General features: G+C 37.8%; 3 protein-coding genes across 3 annotated transcripts in view; 1 reads left to right on the top strand and 2 right to left on the bottom strand.

The window, feature by feature from the left end:
- Positions 1-7294, bottom strand: part of chrnb2 (cholinergic receptor, nicotinic, beta 2) — a 57469-nt gene extending 50175 nt beyond the window's left edge. The window contains exon 1 of the mRNA XM_087286944.1: positions 6952-7294. Within this exon, the coding sequence (XP_087143070.1) occupies positions 6952-6997 (46 nt within the window). The 5' untranslated portion in view covers positions 6998-7294. The remainder of the gene's footprint in view (positions 1-6951) is intronic.
- LOC147840264 (uncharacterized) lies at positions 6669-18338 on the top strand. The gene is made up of 5 exons (XM_087286969.1): positions 6669-7487; positions 14991-15157; positions 15834-15891; positions 16007-16069; positions 16179-18338. Exons 1-5 carry the CDS (start codon positions 7253-7255, stop codon positions 16190-16192), a joined length of 537 nt encoding a protein of 178 aa, XP_087143095.1. The 5' UTR covers positions 6669-7252; the 3' UTR covers positions 16193-18338.
- On the bottom strand, positions 16195-18090 carry LOC147840265 (uncharacterized). Its single transcript, XM_087286948.1, has one exon. The coding sequence runs from the start codon at positions 18088-18090 to the stop codon at positions 16783-16785; it is 1308 nt and encodes a 435-aa protein (XP_087143074.1). The 3' UTR covers positions 16195-16782.
- Positions 18339-20376: the final 2038 nt, after the last annotated feature.

The raw sequence follows: 20376 nt of genomic DNA, 5'->3' as shown, positions 1-20376 counted from the left end.
AATTTTTCAATCTTCGTCTTGAAGAATCCCACCTTCCACCTCTACTCCTCTCCCTTTTCCTGATAAGGCAGCACGGCGGTTAGCAGTATTACCTCACAGCAAGAATGTCACTAGTTTGAGCCCTTACCGGGTCAATCGGCGTTTCTGTGCAGAGACTGTATGTTCTGCCCGTGCTTGTGTGGGTTTTCCCGGTTTCCTCCCACCGTCCAAAGACGTACATTACAAATAAGTTGACTAATCTAAAGTGGCATCATAAACAACTCTTAGTCAGCTATATTTCATAGCTATTTCTAACACATCCACAAGCAAGGGAGTTCTCGAGACCTACCTGAGTTCAAACTGCTCTCCCACCCTTCAAACAGTATAGGGAGCCCTGGACACGGGATATTCTGAGCTCATGTCAAACATGCTTTACAATCAATCATCAGCTAAGTGTGAACTCTTGAATTTTAGCATCTCTCCATCACCCCAACTCCACACCTGTAAACCCAATTCCTGCTTAAATTGGGGGAGCATACTGAGGCCGGGCTACACTCTGAAGTAAAATAAGTAAAAACTGCCAAACTTGAATCATTTATTTAGCAAGCTGACCACTCATGGATCTTGTGCTCCAAAGTCATTGTGACATGTAGTTACATTTACAGTCTGTGTCAGGGTATAGCAAAGGGTATGTGACTGTATTGGGGTGTGTACTTGAAACTCGATGCAGAAGTATAAATTGGCCTTTAGTCTTAAAAATGTCTTTAAAAAGTAATACGTTCATAAGACCCTGCATAAGATTTTTGACTCCAATAAGTCTTTTTTGTGATACAGATACATTTATGCTGCTTATTTTTACAGCTTGAAATCTCTGGTATAAATCTACATGTCCTCATTACAGTATTTTCCACAAAATACAAACAGGCTATAATTTGCAATGTTCCCTAATTTCTCCTGCAACCCAAAGACATGCGCTATAGGTGAATCAGCGCAATCTCACGGTAATTCGTAACTTTTTGATTTAGTGGCTAATTTGTATGAATTCGTACAATCTAATTTGTACAATTTAGCACAATTTGCTCATCACCCAATGACCGTTGATGTTAAGGGTAGGGTTGGGTGCCACGCCTCCTTTTTAAAATTGTACATTTTCAAACAACTGAACTCTTACAAAATCATACGAGTTAGCCACTTAACTGACAAAACGTAAAATACTTACGTTTCCTCGTGTGATCAGGCTGGGTGAATTGGATAAAATAAATTAGCTGTAGTGTATGACTGTGTAAATGTGAATGGAAGTGTGTATGGGTTTTTCCAGTACTAGGATGCGAGTGGAAGGGCAACCGATGCATAAAAAAATGTTGGAATAGTTGGTGGTACATTCCACTGTGGCAATCTCTGATATATAAGGAACTAAGCCAAAAGAAAATTAATGAATAAATGAATTTGGAATGATATTAGAGGGAGTCAATCACAGTAGACTTTTACATTTCAGCGTGAACAAACTATTTAGGCAAGATGGAGAAATTAAATTCTGTAAAGTCTCTCGTAGGCATGCTGGGGATCAGAAGTTGCCTACTAAAAAAGATGTCAGAATGTCCTTGAAAGTCCTTTGAGAGTCAGTGTGTTTAACCGAAAGTAAGGAAGAGACACAGACTCTGCGAGGAGGAGTGTGTGTGTGTGTGTGTGCTGAGGTGTGAATAATAAACGCTAAAAATAGCCCAGGAGGTGAACCTCCCATCCGCACCTTCACTCTGCTCTTTATTGACCCCTCATATTGCGCATCTCTTTATGTGCGTGTGCAAATGGAAAAAGACAGTGATACACGCATGGGCAAGTTTGACTACATGTAATTTGATTAGTATGCAGGCCTGCAGGTTTGAGATCTGTCTCATTTTTGAAGCAACATACCAAACGCTGCTTCTTGCCTGACTATTGCATGCCAGAGTTTGCCTGCTGTTCCACCATCCGCTGCCTCTTTGAGAAAACATTCATACATCTCTATCATCGTTGGCTTATGCAGCGGTATGTTTTAAAGTCTGGCTGTGAGTTTGCAGCAGAGCTTTAATGCAGGAGGTGGAAAGGACTCGACCCTCTGCATTTCCGCCATCGATCAGCCGTGAGATAAAGGTGGACCATAAGTCACTCCACAACAGGCTTTGTCTGTTTTTATGGCTCCCTCAAGGCTGGGGCTGTATTTAGTCCAAATCACTGCCAAATCTGCTCCTCCTTGATAAAGAGAGGAGACGTTCACAGCAAAGCAGAGCCAGGACAGAGTTGCTGACATTAATTACAGTTAAAGCGTGGGCAGAATGGACGAGGTGAGAGGAGCTGAGTATTGATTCCCCATATATTTTGGCTGGGGGCATGCCTATGAATATGTGCCTTTTTGTCCTGCTATATGCCTGGAAAGCACTTTTGCTGGGAAGAAATATTTCACTGGATGACAGAAAATGTGCTTTGTTCGGTAATTAGCCAAATTGAATTAACAGATTTAATATATATTAAAACATTTTAAGACATACGGTATATTGACACAGTTAAAGTCAGAATTATAAGCCCCCTTTGAATTTTTTTTTTTATCCAAATCATGTCTAACAGAGCTAGAAGAAACCTTTCATTTCGAATGGGATGTGAAATTTAACAAAACAAGTAAATTCGATTGTTAAATCCAGTTTTTTCCATTCACAACTTGTGGCAAAAGTGAAGTCATTTCTCTCTTTTAATGACCTTGAGAAGGTGATTCATGCTTATATTTTGGGAAGATTTGAATATTGCAATTCTCAATATGTTGATATTAGTCAAAATGCCCTGAATAGATTGCAATTAGTACAAAATATGTCTGTGAGACTTTGACAGGAACTCGCAAGTATGAGCATATATCCCCAGTCCTTTCTTCTCTGGGCTGGCTGCCTGTAAGGTCACAGATTGATTTTAAACTATTAATTTTTTGTTTTTAAATCCTTAAATTATCTGGCACCACCTTACTTATCAGACCTCACTAAGAGGTCAGAGGTCACTAAGGTCTTCTGATCAGTTTATTATTTCGGTACCAAGGTTCCGGTGTGAGCAAAGTGGAGATCAGGCTTTTGCAGTAATCACCTCAAAATTCTGGAACAGGCTTCCACCCCACATCAGATATGCTCCAACTCTATCTGTTTTTAAAAAGCATCTGATACTCCATCTTTGTTCTTTAGCATTTGAGCCTTTTTAATGTTGAGGGGTTTGCCTTATGTTTTAATTGTTATGTATGTGATGTAGGTTTTATTTTATTTAGCATTGAGTGTGTTCAGCACTTTGGGCAGTGTTGTGTTGTAATAAATGTGCTATATAATTAAACTAACTAAACTGAACCATGAAAACATGTTTTCGCATTACGTCTGATAATATATTTTCTTCTTGAGAAAGTCTTATTTGTTTTATTTCAGCTAGAATAAAAGCATTTTTAATAATAATAATAAAACATTTTAAGGTCAAAATTATTTGCCCCTTTATGCTCTATAATTTTTTCGAATGTCTACAGAACAAACCATCATTATACAATAAGTTGCCTAATTACCCTAACCGGCCGGACGCAAAAAGGTGCAGGTCTCTGTGGGTCTGACTGCCACAGAACAAGCAGTATGAAACCGGTAAAGGAGAGAAGATTTTCCACTACTTAATCACTCGCAGAGGTTTGTTTATGTTAGGCGGATACAAAAAAAGTGTAAAAGGATGATAATAATAGTAAAAAACAAAAAAACATGTCACTAATTTATAATTAGCCGGCCGTTAATATACCTGGGTGGCCCGCCCAAGTAAAGTCTATGTGTGGGAAGCACTGGAATCATTTTTGATTTCTTGACGAACTGTCACTTTACATTTACTACAATGTTTTTCCTTTTTAAATTTAGCAACAGAACAGAAAATCAGCATTGGAAATGGCAAAGAATGGTGACTATTTTCCTGAAAAGAGTAAGCACTGTAAGAAATAATTTCCAAAAAGATGAGTTCACCAGTAAAGAGTGTTGCATTGTAGCTTAAAAAAGCTCAACATGTAATACAGGTCAATGCTTCTGACTTGATGCCACTTAATGAGCGAACAGGCCTCAGACCAATGCTATAGTCCTTATGTGTGCATTACATAACCCCAGTCATTCACACACTGGACGCATGTCTGTTCATCACCATAACAACCCTTTCAGTCCTCTCCAGTTAATGATGATCTAATGTGACTAGGTGGGTTACTGCATTAAGTGCTTTATAAGTCTAATACACTATGTTAATGTATTAGTGCTTTATCTGTCCTTACTCTGTTGTTATGAAAACATGCTTATGCCTTAAGCTCAAACAGAAAAAGTGGATTATGAGATTGGTGGAGTGAAGACCCTCCTTTTTGCTGACCCTAACAAACCTTTCACTACACATCAGACGGTCACTCGTTCTTTTACTCATTTGCTTGTAGTCAGAGTTAATTAACTGAATTAGCCTTCTGGGGTCTGACACTTAGAATGGAGGACCTAAGCCGATTTTCACCAGTATGCGATGTGTGTGTGTGTGTGTGTGTGTGTGTGTGTGTGTGTGTGTGTGTGTGTGTGTGTGTGTGTGTGTATGTACATGTGCACTTTTTTTCATACTGAGCTTCTTCAGTTTGTCTCTAAAGGAGGAATTACAATCATTACATCACAGAAAGAAATAAAAAGTACAGATAGCATAAAATGTGGTAATATCTCAACAGTCTGATTCCAAATCAAGCAAGTTATTTTAAATGATTCAAACTACAATCATGTTTACTCTAAAAACTACTCTAAAACTCATGTTTACTAACTAAATACTACAAAATCATGTTTTGGTTGTCAATTTTACAGTGATCCCGTTTTAAGCTTTTAAAATCTTTTGTATCCTTTCATACAAACGACTGTAGCTCTAAAAATTATGTTTACAGTGTCACGATTTTACGAGCATCGCCACAGTCTAAATCCCTTGAAATCTACTTTTAACTATTCAGAATGTTATTTTACATCCAGTTCATCCTTAAAGGTAAGAAATATGCAAGAATATTAAATAAATAAATCATATTTGCATATATAAATCACTTTTGCATTGCCAATGCATAAACTGCTTGTAATAAAAAGACTAGATCTGGGGGTATGTTATCAGTATAACACTCCAAAGGTTTTTTTTGTTTTTTTCTTATTACCAACCAATGTTAATGTTAACTTATGTTTAATATTACCTTATGTTTACTTCTGATTGATAAAGGCAAGAGAACTTTACCATGAGTGTATCGGGGCATTGAATCATGTACTTTACATTTCAACATGTATGAATCTTTGACTATATCAGTTCTATCTTTCTATATTTACTGTATATGTACAGTGTGGAAAAACAATAAGAGCTTCTACATATTGATTCAAGCATTATTTGCTTAGTACATTGAAAGTACATCTTTTCACTACATTGAACACCAAGGAATTCAGTTCAATTCTGGCCTGTGATGCTTATTTCTAAGACTATTTGATATAAGAATATTTACAATAAAATAAATATAATTTCTTTATTATGCAAAAGCAGAGTAACAGCACTGATTCATTTTAAAGACACTGAAGATCTGTGTAAAAGCGAGTATGCGGTTCTAATTAGAGATTAGAATTCATTAAGTATCTTATCCTTCAGTATGGGTGAAAGGTGAGACGTCCGATTTTAGTGTCTGCATCAAATTAAATTACCAATTACCAAAGTGGTGTTATGTACATATTAAATGCACCAATGCTGCATAATCATTCAATGTAACAGATAAATTACAGTGTAACAGACGGTGACCTGAGTTTGATTCCCAACTGCCAATCCTTTCCCTATCACTGCTCCCCATACTTTTCTGTCTATTAAAAAAATGCCACTGTTTTATATAATAAATGTGAAAACCCCTAATAATACTACTAATAATAATAATAAAAATAATAATAATAATAAAAAATTACAATTAACACAATTACATTGTGATCCTAAAATAATGTAATTTAATATGTCATCAAATTAAATTAATTTGCATGCCAGTAATATTTGATGTGTATAATCTTTTGTGACATGGAATGATATTTTATTGTGTGTCTTCTGTAAATCATGATAAAATTTTAGAATACTGATTTATTTTAAATGTGACAAAAATAAAATATATAAATAAGACATTAATGAAAATTAATTAATGAAATAAAAACATTATTTAAAATCTGCATAAAATCCAAAACTCCTATCTTACACACATGCATATTTTCACTTTTAAATACAATTAAACACAATCCCAAATTTATTTAATGTTTAGAGATCATTATATTCTTCTTTTATAGTAAAACGAAACATTAAACTTTTCTTTTTCAGTAGTGATTTAATAATGCATGCATCAGGGGCTTAAAGACCCATGTCTTACGTTTCCCCGCACGCACACTTCCAGCCATTTCTGCAACCAACATGAACATATCAATTTCACACAAGCTTTTGCAGCCATCCAATTAATTCCAGCGAGTGATAAACACAAATTAAATGTTATCTTCGTCAAAAGGCAACCCCAGAGAGTGTAAAAATCACATCTCGCCAGTAGTGGCGGTTGCGGCTCATTGCAATAATGATGTGTATTATTATCATAACCGCTGCTCAGCACTTCTGCGCACAATGAGAAACAGCTTGACACGCAGCCGCCGCGATTTTATAATAATGCGTGTGCGCAATTTACGGGATGACAAGGAAATATCAACATGATGCACTGAGGTCATAAATGAATATCATCACATCATTGCAATGGGTGACTACAGATTTATAGTCCACCGCCCAACATCTCTTCATCTCCTAAAAAAGAACTACGGTCTGTTTTCAAACATCCTTCTTTTTTGACAGCATATCATACGACTATGTATACTCGAGGAACAAACCCGCGTTCCGAACGTCTAGTTTCGCGAATAAAAGACTCATTCCCGTCGCTCTGAGCAGATAACTTACTTTTCACAATGGCGAGGATGCAGAAGAGCGTCCACAGAGCCATCATCTCAGCGAGGACGGGGAAGCATCTGCCGCGCGTGAACTGCTCTCTCCCGTGCGCGCGTGTGGTCGTGCGTATCGGAGCGTGACTTTGTGCTCGCTGTGGTTTAAGGATTTTTTTTTTCTCCTCGGCGTTATTCGGTATCTGGCATCGTTACGTCTGCGGCACTGTTGTGTTGTGGAGTTTCCCCGGTTGAGCGAGCAGGAATGGCTTTATGAGCGGCCAGGTAGATGAAGGACTAGTCGCGGTGCTCGAGAGGAGATGCGTCGAGATGACAGAAACGGCGGAGGCGAGAAAATGGGCGGGGGAGGCAGGCAGGCATACCTCAGATTCCCCTTCACTACATCCGGTTACACAGAATGGTTTTTTTTCACAGAACCCTTACCATTTCCTTTACAAGGTCGTTTGGTCTACCTGAAGACCCGCAGTTCATTCATTTCTGAAGATTCTTTCCTGTTTACAGCACAATCAGCTGTCTGCGCTGTGGCATCATCCAGTACGTTTAAGATTATAATTATATTTTCCACATCGAAAGTGTTGATTACGTCATTCAAACGTCTGCAATTTGCTAGTCTTTAAGTGACTGAGAACCACACATTAATTAGGTAAATATGTAGTCCTGTGTCGGGCCGTAGCCAGCCTGGTAAAAGGGGTTGTTCTTTTTTCTCAAAAAGTGGACCTTTTTGCTGTTATTTGTCCCATTTTCTATTTAATTGTTAAATTTAAATACTGCACTTTGGTGTCATTTTAAGCACTATGCTGGATTAGCTTGTTGGACGGTCATCATAACCACACTTTTTATTGGAGCCTATACCAAATATATTTCCTAAAGATTTAAAATAAAGGAATATGAATTGAGTACTTATTTTTCAAATGCAAATTTATTACGTCATATATAACATCAGAAAAAAATAGGAATCTGTTAAAGTTTTAAATTAAAAACTGTAGCCTATTGTTGTTTATTAAGCAAATAAGAAACTGGCTAGTACATTCGACTGTCTTCAGTCAGAATTTGAGCATTTGAATAATAAAAAATGTAAACATAACAATATTTCATTCATTCTTTTTCTTTTCGGCTTAGTCCTTTTATTAATCAGGGGTAGCCACCGCGGAATGAACCGCCAACGTATCCAGCTTGTCCTTCCAGCCGCAACCCATCTCTTGAAACATCAATACACAAACATTATTCACAAACATACTGTACACTACTGACAATTTAGCTTACCGAATTCACATATAGTTTTGGACCTTTGGGGGTAAGCAGAGCATCCATGCAGAGGAAACCCACACGAACAAAGGGAGAACATGCAAACTCTAAACAAAAACTGACCCAGCCAGGGCTCGAACCAGTGACTTTCTTGCTGTGAGGCGATTGTGCTACCCACTGCATCACCGTGCTTATGTAGATCTTCACATTTTTTCTAGCCTACCTTGGAAAAAGAACATTTGAAAATTCATGGATAACAATAATAGGCAAAATGGTATTCAAAACTTTTTTAATATGGGCCGCTTTTGGTGCTTCACACCTTTTCATTGGTCATTTTTAGTTCCAGTAATAAGGTTTAAGATTTAGAATAAAAGTTACTTGTAAACTCTTTCCTTCATTTAAACACAATACAGTAGTAAAAGATGACTTCACTTATGTCAGATCGTTTGTTTTCTTGCACAACTGGCTGTTGGATTCAGGAAAAATAATTGTTTGTATTGATCAAAACTGGTTAGCTGAAGTCACACCAGAGAGAGACAGCCAACAGAGGATTCTGTTTGGTCTTAATGACTTATTTTTTTACTATTTGACTAGCAGTCAAAATAGGACAAATAAGTATATAGAACAAATTCTGAACCTTTGTCAGTAAGGGGTGGGTCTTCCACCCCCGACTGATAAAAAAAAATCCCAGATATGTGTTTATCTTGCTATAACTCCTGTGTCCTGATATCCTGCATGCTCTTTATTGGTGACACAGACTCTGTAATCCATGGTAGTTTTTGTTTTTCATAATATGCGACATGGTTGACCAGCATTGTTTGGTTTTTCGTTGACCAAAGCCTAGTGTTTAGCAAAAAACACGTTTTTGGAACTTTTCTTTTTTAAATAATTCAGTACATGGGGCTGCACTGTGGCGCATTGGGTAGCACGTTTGCCTCTCAGCAAGAAGGTCCTGGATTAAGCCTCCCCATGTTCGTGTGGGTTTCCTCCGGATCCTCTGGTTTCCCCCACAAGTCCAAAGACATGTGCTATAGGTAAATTGGGAAAGCTAAAATTGTCTGTAGTGTATGCTTGAATGAGTCTATATGGATGTTTCCCAGTGATGGGTTGCGGCTGGAAGGGCATACGCTGCGTAAAACAAATGCTGGAACATTCCACTGTGACAACCCCAGATTAATAATGGAACAAAGCCAAAAAGAAAATGAATGAATGAATAAATTCAATACATTAAAAGTAGAGCTGAAACACAGGACTGTGGATGTTTATATATATATATATATATATATATATATATATATATATATATATATATATATATATATATATATATATTTATCCTTTTTTTCTTTTTTACATACAAAAACATTATAAAGGACATCTGGCATAAACATAGCAACCCCAGCAATAAATAATACAATAAAAATATTAATTAAAGTGAGTATATAACAAAACTTGGGGCATTTACCAATCAAAGCAATCATAATTATCAAATGTAATTATGAGAGTATGGTCAATCGTTCCAATAAATTGTTGGCATAGCAGTTATGTGTTTTGAGGAAATCCAGAAAAGGTTGCCATACAGTTTTAAATTGGTGTTGAAACTTTGGTTCCAAGGAGTTTATCCTCTCGAGCTGAATGACTTGATACAAATCACACATCCACTCTTTGAAACATGAAGGGTTGGAAGTTTTCCATTTTAAAAGTATCCTTTTAGAGTTAGACCCATCAAAAGGGGACATTGCTGAGACTTTGGAAAAGTGTCTTATGTCTCAAAACATTCAAGAATTGCAGAACTTTTTGTATATAGTTTTTTTTTTTTTTCATGGGCTTTGTATCTTTTTTATTCTTTCTGTTGATGAGAGGTCTGGTCAGTGCAAAGTGGGCTTTCCAAATCTTAACTCCGCTCTGAATTACTGAGCAATAGAGGCTCGGATGGTCTTAGTCACTTTAGAGTGGCACACCACCTTACAAAATCAGTAAATACTGGAAGGTTAGCCTGAGGTTAAATAAAGGTTATTATGTGCTTAAAATGATTAGCTTTCCTGTGAAAAATGTAATAAAAAAATCCCAAGTGATGTTTCAGATTTTTTTTTTTTCCAAAAGATTTTTCAACACTTTTAATAACTAATTTCTAATAACTAATTAGCAAGATACAAGTGTTGTGCCATCTTAAGGCTTAGCTAGATTAATTAGGTTAACCAAGCAAGTTAATTAAGGCATTAGACAACAGTGGTTTGTTCTGTAGCCTACTGGGGGGTGGGAAGTTCTTTAAAAGCTAATAATATTGACCTTAAAGTTCATCTGAAAAAAATCTTATTCTAGCGAAACTAAAAGAAGTTAAATTTTCTTCAGATATTTCAAATACTGTGAACAATTTTTTGTTCTGTATCACTTTTTATGTTTAAAAAAGAAATACATTTTCTTAGAAGGGCTAATAATTTTGCCTTTAACAAAATGCAGTCCATTAATAAAAACCTGCTCTTTTATCCCTGTGAGGGTAACTTCAAATATAGTAGGACTAAACACTGGCCTACATTAAGGAAATCGCAGTTAATTGTTTTCTGATCTCCAAGCTGAATCTCCAGCACACGTTGTAATGTTTGTACAGTAATTCATAAATGCGACTACAGTACCATAAGGAATTAATCATCAACAATTATCCTTCATCACAATCTTGCGTCGCTGCTGTTTAACTTTAACACACACACAGATTTAGCTCCGATCTCTCCATCTGTTAGTAAGGCAGCATCACCCATGCAGCTCCAGCATCAGGAAGTATAAAGCTGGCTCTATAGTTCCTTCCGCTTCATTTGTTTTTCCCCAGAGGGCAGCGGGTGGCTGGGTGTGAGGTTTTCAAGGAGAGGCTTGGGTATCGTCTCTCCGCCAGTCAGCATCAGTAACATCAGCGAATGACTGAGTCCTGTCTCCACATCACAACCACTCTCGTCTGCGTGTCAGTCACTTCTGGCCTTTCAACCAGTGGTTCTGCAGTCACTGTGTGTCAAAACTCGCTGCTCAGCGCTCCAGAAATAACCTTGGCTTCCGGGGGGATGATGGGGTCTCCCGAACTCTCCCCGTCTCCCAGCTCTCTCTCCTTTTTTCTCATGCACTCACTCTGTTTACAGCTTGCTCTGTCTTCCATTACATATACTCTTCCACCCTTTGGCCAACATGTCTATTTCTGCATGTTCTCCTGAGGGATCCCTATGGATGACCTCGGCTTTGCATTCTGACAGACATTTGGTGGGAGGAGGAGGGAGGAAGGAAGGATGCGGAAATGTTATAAGACAAGGGTAAGAGGAGAGAGAATAGATTAACAGGGAGAAAGAGAGGAAAGAGTGAGAGAGAGAGCAGGGAGGTGGAATTAATGTGCAGGAAAGCAAAAGCTTGGTCACTGGTGAGTCACTGGTTGACTGTTACGTAGGTATTCATGTCCTATTCACACCATAGTGTACAACTATGCTCTTTACGAGCAGTGAATCACACAGAGCTGACGATAGCTTCCTGGCGTATGATATATATACACAGTATATAATGTCTTCTTGATTCTGAGAAGGAATTGTAAATGGAGCTAAAGCACATTACAAAGAAAATGAGCCAAAAGATTTTGCACTTGCACATCATTAAACAACTACAAAACATCATCACCCGCAACGGAACATTTATCAATATGTAATAATACAGCCACACAGTTTGTTTCTCTATTTCAAGTTAAAGTCAGAATTATAAGCCCCCCTTAGATTTTTTTTCCCTTTTTAAAATATTTCCCAAATGATGTTTAAACAGAGCAAGGAAATTTTTACAGTCTGTCTGATAATATTTTTTCTTATGGAGAAAGTCTTATTTATTTTATTTTGGCTAGAATAAAAGCAGTTTTTATTTCTTTTATATATATATATATATATATATATATATATATATATATATATATATATATATATATATATATATATATATATATATATATATATATATATAAACATTTTAATGTCAAATTATTAGCCTTTTAGCTATTTATTTTTTCGATAGTCTACAGAACAAACCATCGTTATACAAAATTAGTTTAATTACCCTAACCTGCCTAGTTATCCTAATTAACATAGTTAAGCCTTTAAATGTCACTTTAAGCTGTGTAGAAGTGTCTTGAAAAATATTTAGTAAAATATTATTTACTGTCATCATGGCAAAGATAAAATAAATCAGTTATTAGAGAAGAGTTATTAAAACTATTATGTTTAGAAATGTGTTGAAAAAATATTCTCCCCGAAACAGAAATTGAAGAAAAAATAAACAGGGAGACTAATAGTTCTGACTTCAACTGTATGAATAATTGGAAAATACATTAAAATGCTTAATAATTTTATTAAGCTTTCAATTATTTTTTTACATTACATTATTTTAATTAATTATATATACATAATAAAATATAGCATTAAATGATACAAATATTATTATTTTAAATTACATGATTTATATGTACAGTATATGAATATGTACAGTGGGGGAAAAAGTATTGAACACATCACCATTTTTCTCAGAAAACATATTTATAAAGCTTTTGTTGAATTTTCCCTGGATGTTGGTAACAACAAAAGACATCAATATATGCAAAGAAAACAAATCTAATTAATTAGTTTACAATTAAGTTTTATTTCTTTGTGGAGTTTGCATGTTCTCCCCGTGTTGGTGTGGGTTTCCTCCAGGTGCTCCAGTTTCCCACCACAATTCCAAATAACATGTGCTAGGTAAATTGGTTAAGCTAAAATTCTCCACAGTGTATGCGTGTGAATAAGAGTGTATGGATGTTTCCCAGTGATGGGTTGTAGCTGGAAGGGCATCCACTGCGTAAAACATATGCTGGATAGGTTGGCAGTTAATTCGGCTGTGGCGACCCTGGATTAACAAAGGGACTAAGCCGAAAAGAAAATTAATAAATGAATGAACAATTAAGTTACTCTTAATAAAATGAAATGGCACTGGGAAAAAGCATTGAACACATGAAGATGAAGAAAGGGAGGTGTAGAAAGTCCAGACAGCAGCTGAAATCTCTCAGTAGTTATTCAGCAACCTGAATGAAACCAGATGAAACCAGAGTGGACATTTCAGCAAGACAATAATCCAAAACACAGCTAAGGAAACTCTCAAATTTTGTCAGAGAAAGAAAATCAAGCTGTAGAATGGCCTAGTCAATCACCCAGCCTGATCTCACAAGAAAACGTAAGTATTTAACGTAAGTATTTAATCAGTTTAGTGGCTAATCCATTCAGTCATACGAAAATGTATGGTTTTAAAAACCCCACCTCTTAACCCAACCATCATTGGCAATGAGCAAATCATACTAAATTTTACGAATTAGATTGTACGAATTGATACAAATTAGCCACTAAGTCAATAAGTGATGAATTGTTGTGAGATTACTTTGAATTACCTGACCTGAATCAAATACAAATTAAAGCTCAGATTTGATAGACGAGAACCACAAAACCATCAAGATTTTTACACTCTGTTGAAGTCTGTAAAAAAATCACAACTGAACCACTCATGTGACTTTATTCACCATATGAGAAGCATATTAAAGCTTTCATGACCAAAAAAGCCTTTTATATAAAGTATTAAATACATTTCAGTGGTTCAGTACTTTGTCCTTGTTTCATTTTATTGTTATTACACATAACTCATTTCTCCCCGTTGTACACTGTATATAAATGTATGAGTTTTATTAAGTCTATTAAGATGAATAAATGTTAAATATAAATGTAACAAAATTATTGAAAACAAATGCAAACAACTACTATAACATTTCAAACAATGTTGTGAAAAGTTTATTTAAATAAAGTTAAATTATAGACAGTAAAAAAAAACTGCCCCAGATTTTAGTTTTTATCAGGTATGTAAAAACTAATTTATATATCTGATAGTCATCTGGCAGACTGTGACATCATCAGAGGCACCCAAAGGGCTGTGTAGTGCAGCAGCAAAGTGAGTTTATTGCCCTTAAATATTTGATCATTTCACCTTTTCACTGTGTTAACCTAAGCTACTGTACAAAACCACAAGTCATTCAGTGAAGTTCTAAGACTTCTTTACTACAAACTCTAAGACTTTACTTAACTCATCAATATCATTGCTTGATTAAAGTGGCCAGTCTATAGCCTGTAATATAAGCTGAAGTGGTTTTCAGTAATGTTTTTTGTCATTCAGTCTAATGCAAATCTTCTATTACACCTCAGTGTCATCTGTTTTTCTGGATGATATAGTGTAAATAAGATGCATGCTAAAATGATTATTTTAGACAAATGAGTAATTGTTTATGTGATTGCCAAGTACAGTAAACCAAGCACATGCTTTGTGTGTGGGTGTGTGTGTGTGTGTGTGTGTTATTGTTTATTTATTTTGCATGTCCACAATTGATCAGATTGTGTTTGTTAAACACATAGGGATGCACAATATATCGTGAGCCATCTCATTATTGGCTGATAACAGCTAATTTTAATCTTATTGTTATCGGTCCGATGTCAAAATTAGCCCGATATCTTTAAGCCGATAGATTACGTAATTGTTCAGAACTGCCTGCCTCTCGGATGCATGGGTCGAACTTGATCACACTCAAAAAAATTAATTATGGCTTTAGTTGGACCAAAGAATGTAACTATGTTTAAATTAAACAATTCACTTATGTGTTGTGTTGGAAAAAAATAGAAAAAGTAAGTTTTCACATTTAAACAGCTTGCTTATGTAACATGAATGAAAGGGAGTTGTGTTGCTTCTGCAGTACTGCATTTTGGTCAATAGGTGGAGTAATATCTGCACATGCGCAGTTTCAAAACAACACAGGAAGTAAGAAGATTCAAACCACAACGATCACTCTCAGCTCGGCGCCATATTATGGGAATCAAAAGATGAAGATTACAGTACAAATTGCGAACGTGCACGAAGCTTTCCCCAATGTGGACACACAGGTGAGATTTTTTTTTACTTTTTATGTATTTATACTGAGGCTGTGACAACATTTGAATCATAAATGTACTCTCTTGTAATGCAATGTTGTGTTTGTGTTTAGTATTGCTATGAAATTGCCATGTTCCCTGTGTCTTTTCCACATTATAGACAGATAAATGTATAGTTTGTTTTGCATTCCTGTGAAATTTTATACTTGGTATATATTTACTCCCCCAAAATAAAGTTGCTAACGTTGGTAGTAATGAATAGTCATGTTAGAATAGTCTAAGCTTTTCACTCATCATAGCACACGTGCTGCTGATAATGTGACAATAAAAGTGATTTGATTTTTTTATTTGATTTGATAGTCTTTATTTTAAATGAGTGTCAAGCGGTTTGTCGAGTTTGAATGCCAGTTTTGATAACTTACATAATATTAATTAAAATGTGGTGTTGGCACATTGTTATTTATTATTTAATTGTATTCAAGCCTGTTAACTTAAAAAAAAAAAATCTTGACAAGCATATGTGACACTTAAATAGGATGACATCTAGCATGATGACATATGTAATGTAAGCTTATTTGTTTGGTCATCTAACACGTTTAAATTTTTAAGTTTAGTAGTTTGCTATGTATATTATTATATTTTATTATTTTAAATCTTTGCTCACTCACATCTTTTTTCTCCCACACAGGTTTACAGCTCAACCTCTAAAGTCCCATATCTGGCTGAGGAGACTGTGGATCATCCAGGTACTATGCCTTTAGATGCCTATACACACATTAAAATGATGTACAGTAAAAATTACTAGTAATTTTAACTACTAATTATTTAGTAAATTAGTAATTGTCATTTCATGTTATTTAGAACATCACCAGTGGAAAAAAGGTGTGAATGCATCCTCAAAGCCCCTAAGTGAGGGAGTACATGGTAAGCTATTTTATTTTTTTAAACATTTTGTATTTTCCTCTTAAACCAATTCCTCCTTTCTCCTTTGATCTGTTGGTAAATTTTTATTTTTTTACCTGACTTTTTTTAGGATGCTGGGCATGAAGCGCAAACCTTGATGTGCAACACCACCTTATGAATCTACACTAGTTACATTAACATTTAGCAGACTCTTTTGTCTAAAGTGACTTACAATTGAGGACACATTCTGCAAATCAACAAGAAAAGGCGATACACCCAAGATGTGCTAATTATACAAAAAAAATTTAAGAATTAAGAATGCTTCTTAATGCGACTTGCGCGCCCAGTCGTCCAGCCAATCTAAGTTTTTGCCTTCTCCTCGGAAGGACCCCCGTCTAACGCCGTAGTCCAGCAGCAGCTCCTCCCCCATGGAGATGTCCCGAAGGGCGCGGAATAGAACGCACTCCCGTGGCCCCTGTGGCAGCGTTAGAAGCTTCACAAAGGGCCGCACGTTGTTGCGGTGCCGGGAGTGGTTCATAAGCCTTCCGAAGGTTTCCATGCCCGGGCGACAGGGGCAGGGCCAGGACTGGGCATCCAGGCAAAGGGTCTTCCCACCAAGCCCTTTAAAGAAATACATGTAGGAGGAGGAGACACGGGGGAGGGCCTCCCGTCTCCTTAAGCCCTCCTCGTGCGACAACTCCTCCCCATGGTAATCACAAATAATTTCTCCTTTTTTAAAGGGCATGGTGGTGACGACTTCTCCGCCTTTGTCCCCAACGGTCTGGATCTCCAGTCCTTTCCAAGACTGCTGGACCACCGACATGACCAGACCATGACCATGACCTTTCCATGACCTGCTGGTCACTGGTGACGGCGGACAGCGCCCTCGAGAGCTCCCACTCTGCCAGGACGCCGTCCACCGTCGGCACGCCGGTGGTCCATGCAGTCTCGGCCCTAATGGCACTCTGCACCCGGGCCTGGGAAGGCTTCTGGCCCTTCCGGTCGCTGCACCGCTCAAGGAGATGGCGCGTCCGGATTCCGAGCTGCTCCCCCCTCCAGTGATGGTAGTAGCCACGGTCGGTGAACCCGATCGCGGCTGCCTCCGCCCTGCTAGGGGGCTTCCCACCCAAGCCTACCGGAAACTTGTCCTGAAAAGCCCCCCAATAACGAGGCGGAGGCAATGGAGGGGGCTGCAGGCCAGAGGTGGAAGGCCTCTCCTCGCCAGGTGGAGCAGGCGGCTGAGACAGTGCAGCTGGAGGAGAAGCCGAAGCTGGAGCCGGAGGAGAAGACATAGCAGCGGTGGTAGCGGGCGGCGTGGGCTGCCTCTTGACGTACTTTGCTTTCAGGCGCAGGACGTCCTGGCTGGGGTTAGTGAGGGGGAGTCCTGACGCTCCCAAGAAGAAGCATCCCTTGTCCTCTGCCCCCGGAGCCCGAGCCCTAAGGCAGAGCGGCCGGATGTGCCTGTAATAGCATTCCAGCCACTCCTCCTCTTTCCGGCTCAGGCTCACGGTTTTCCCGGGAAGCGTCAGGATTACAGCCTCTCCCTCTGGCCGCCTGCCCAGCCACTCCCGCACCCTAAGCTCCCTGATGCTTCCAGGACCCAGACGGTGTAGCCACATTAGAGTGGCAACGCAGAAGCTGCGAAAATCCGTCTGGTTCCTGGGAGGCAGCTCGCACCGCTGGCCGAGGCGACGGGAGACCTCAGCCATATCCGCCTCCATAGTGGACGGACATGGACTTTTGCTGCCGCTGCTGAGTGTAATGGGCTGCTCCGCGACGAGGAAGCCCTTGACCCCGAAGTACTCGGCCAAGGAGCCGCAGGTGGGGTCCTCCTGCACAAGGCCCTGCACCTCCGCCAGGCCTACCACCCTCCCCTCTGTGACAAACCTGGCGCGCGACTCCAAGGCACAAGCCACCTCCTCCAGGACCAGGGCCTCCTCAGCGCCGCTCATGCAGACCTGCCTCAAGTGCCCTGAGAGGTCCTCCTGAACCGTCAGGCACCCGAGGCAGTGTACAGCAACGCTATGGTCAGTGTTGTCCATCGTCGTTTCGAAATAGTTACCTCAGGTCGACACGGTGGGCGGAGTCGTAAGCATTTTTTAAATCATTTATTGTTTTCAATTTATTTCATACTTGTATTACTATTATTTTATTAGTATTAATGTTTTAACTTATTGTAATAAGTGAAGATACAGATAAAGACAGTATTTGGATTTTGACAATCATTTTATTGCTGGAAAATGTGTAAATCTGTAAAAATGCGATTGAATAAACTCAATGAAACGGAAAATGTTTTTTTTATTTGGTTAAACATAACAATATCAATTTTAGAATAATTGAACCTAAATAACTACATTGATTAAAGATAAATTATGAATGTTACGTTGATTGAACTAAACAACATTACATTACCTTTATGTAACTAACTTAAGTTCACTAAAATTAATATTCTTTCTTAAAGGTAACTTAACTCGGTTACGTGGAACCAGTGGACAAAAAAAAGTTAATTAACGCCAACATATCATTTTTTTGAGTGCAGGCTTGTCCTGAGCACTTCAATGGAGCTTTCCTCACATTGTTTAGTCACTCAAAGTCTATCCTCTCTTTGTGTAGTATTGCTGTGCGTTAATAACTCAGTAAGTAACCATATTTCTTATCATTGTAGATATGATTGATTGAGTGCCATTGTGTTTTTTAGTTTAAATCACGATGCACATGTGCTAAACAACTGCTTTGGTTGTTTGTTATCTAATATAATTATTTGTTATTATTAACACATTGCTTTTCATGTGTTGTTGATATAAGATAGTATTCAGTTTGATCGCCATATTTAAAATGATTATAACAAGTGCATGCTGGTGAGCCGACAGAGCCTTCAAAGCACCCCAAACTGTAGTTTACTGTATTAAAAATAAAACATTTTTAAATATTTATATTTATCGGCAAAAGTAGCTGGTTGCTGGTGTGGTCCAGCAACAGCTTGTGGAAGAATAACTGAAGAGATAATTTACACTTTTTGGGTGCCCTCTCCCTTTAACCTTAGTATTTTTTGACTTACTATGAAATTAAATTGGTGAGGCAGTGGCTCAGTAGGTAGTGCTGTCGCCTCACAGCAAGAAGGTCGCTGACTAAGCCAACAAGAAAATGAATGAATAAATGAAATTAAATTGGCCTTTTCCAAACATTTTTCAAAATATCTTCTTCTGTGTTCAACAGAAAATAAAAACTCATAAAAGTCTAGAACTACCAAAAGAAACATTTTTGTGTGAATTAATTAAAAAAACTTTGTGTGAATTGATCATTTATAGTAGCGTTTTTCGTACAGTAATAAATGTCATCTTTATAATTCTCTCATCTCTTTCTGTCATCGTTTTCAATTGATACATTCATTCTTCATTCATCCATCTTAATATTCTTTTTCCTTGTTCATGACCTCAACCACAGTCTTTCCTGGCGTTATTTTTGCTGCTCTCTTTAAACTTCCGTTTCTCCTCTGCGTCTTTCTCTTTGGTTTCCTCTCTGTCTTCCAGTTCTTCCCTCCCGTTGTTCTCTGTCTTTCCTTCTGATGTCATCCTCCAGTTTCTGCTCTCTCTCTCTCTCTCTGACAGGGAGTCTTCAGCGTTCGGAGTCTCTGGTTGAATTATTCACAGACTGGGACCCTCCGAGTGCTTATCTCATCCTCCTCCTCCTGTTCAGCTCTGCCTCTCCGTCTCTTGCTATTTGCTGCTGGCAGTTTTCTCTAATTTACGTGATTCTGACACACTGACTGACTTCAGCTGTCACCAGGAATGCTGCTTTTCCATGGATTTCACAGACTTTGCTTTCATATGAGTTCTATAAGCATTGTGAAGAAGGAATTCTGTGGTCTCTGTGTGCTCCGAGAAAGTATGGAAATTATTTTGTTTGAAAAAGGATTAAAAGCGGATATTTAACACGTTTAATGGTGCTATACTAGTTGTCGCAACACTTTTTTTGTCTTTCTCTTTTTTTATTTGATTTCTCTCTCCATTTCTTTCTTAACAACTATTTATTTATGAATTTTTCTTCTTCTCGTATCCCTCGTATCTCATGGATGTACTTACACACACACACACACACACACACACAATGGTTTTGGAGGTTTCCGACGACTCTCCATAGGCTTAAATTATTTTATATTGTAAAAACGCTTATTAAATGGCCTTACCATACACCTAAATCTAACCTACACATATTTTGAATGCGAAAAGACAATGTTAAGTATGATTTTTAGTGTTTTGAATTACAAGGACACAGGTAATCAACCACATCAACATTGTAATAGCTAGGTCACACCCATGTCATTATTC

Source organism: Danio rerio, chromosome 16 (assembly GCF_052040795.2).
Source record: "Danio rerio strain M-AB ecotype USA chromosome 16, GRCz13ab, whole genome shotgun sequence".
Classification (NCBI taxonomy): Eukaryota; Metazoa; Chordata; class Actinopteri; order Cypriniformes; family Danionidae; genus Danio; species Danio rerio.
The sequence above is the reverse complement of the archived record's forward strand: the minus strand, read 5'-3'. Positions and strand labels throughout refer to the sequence as shown.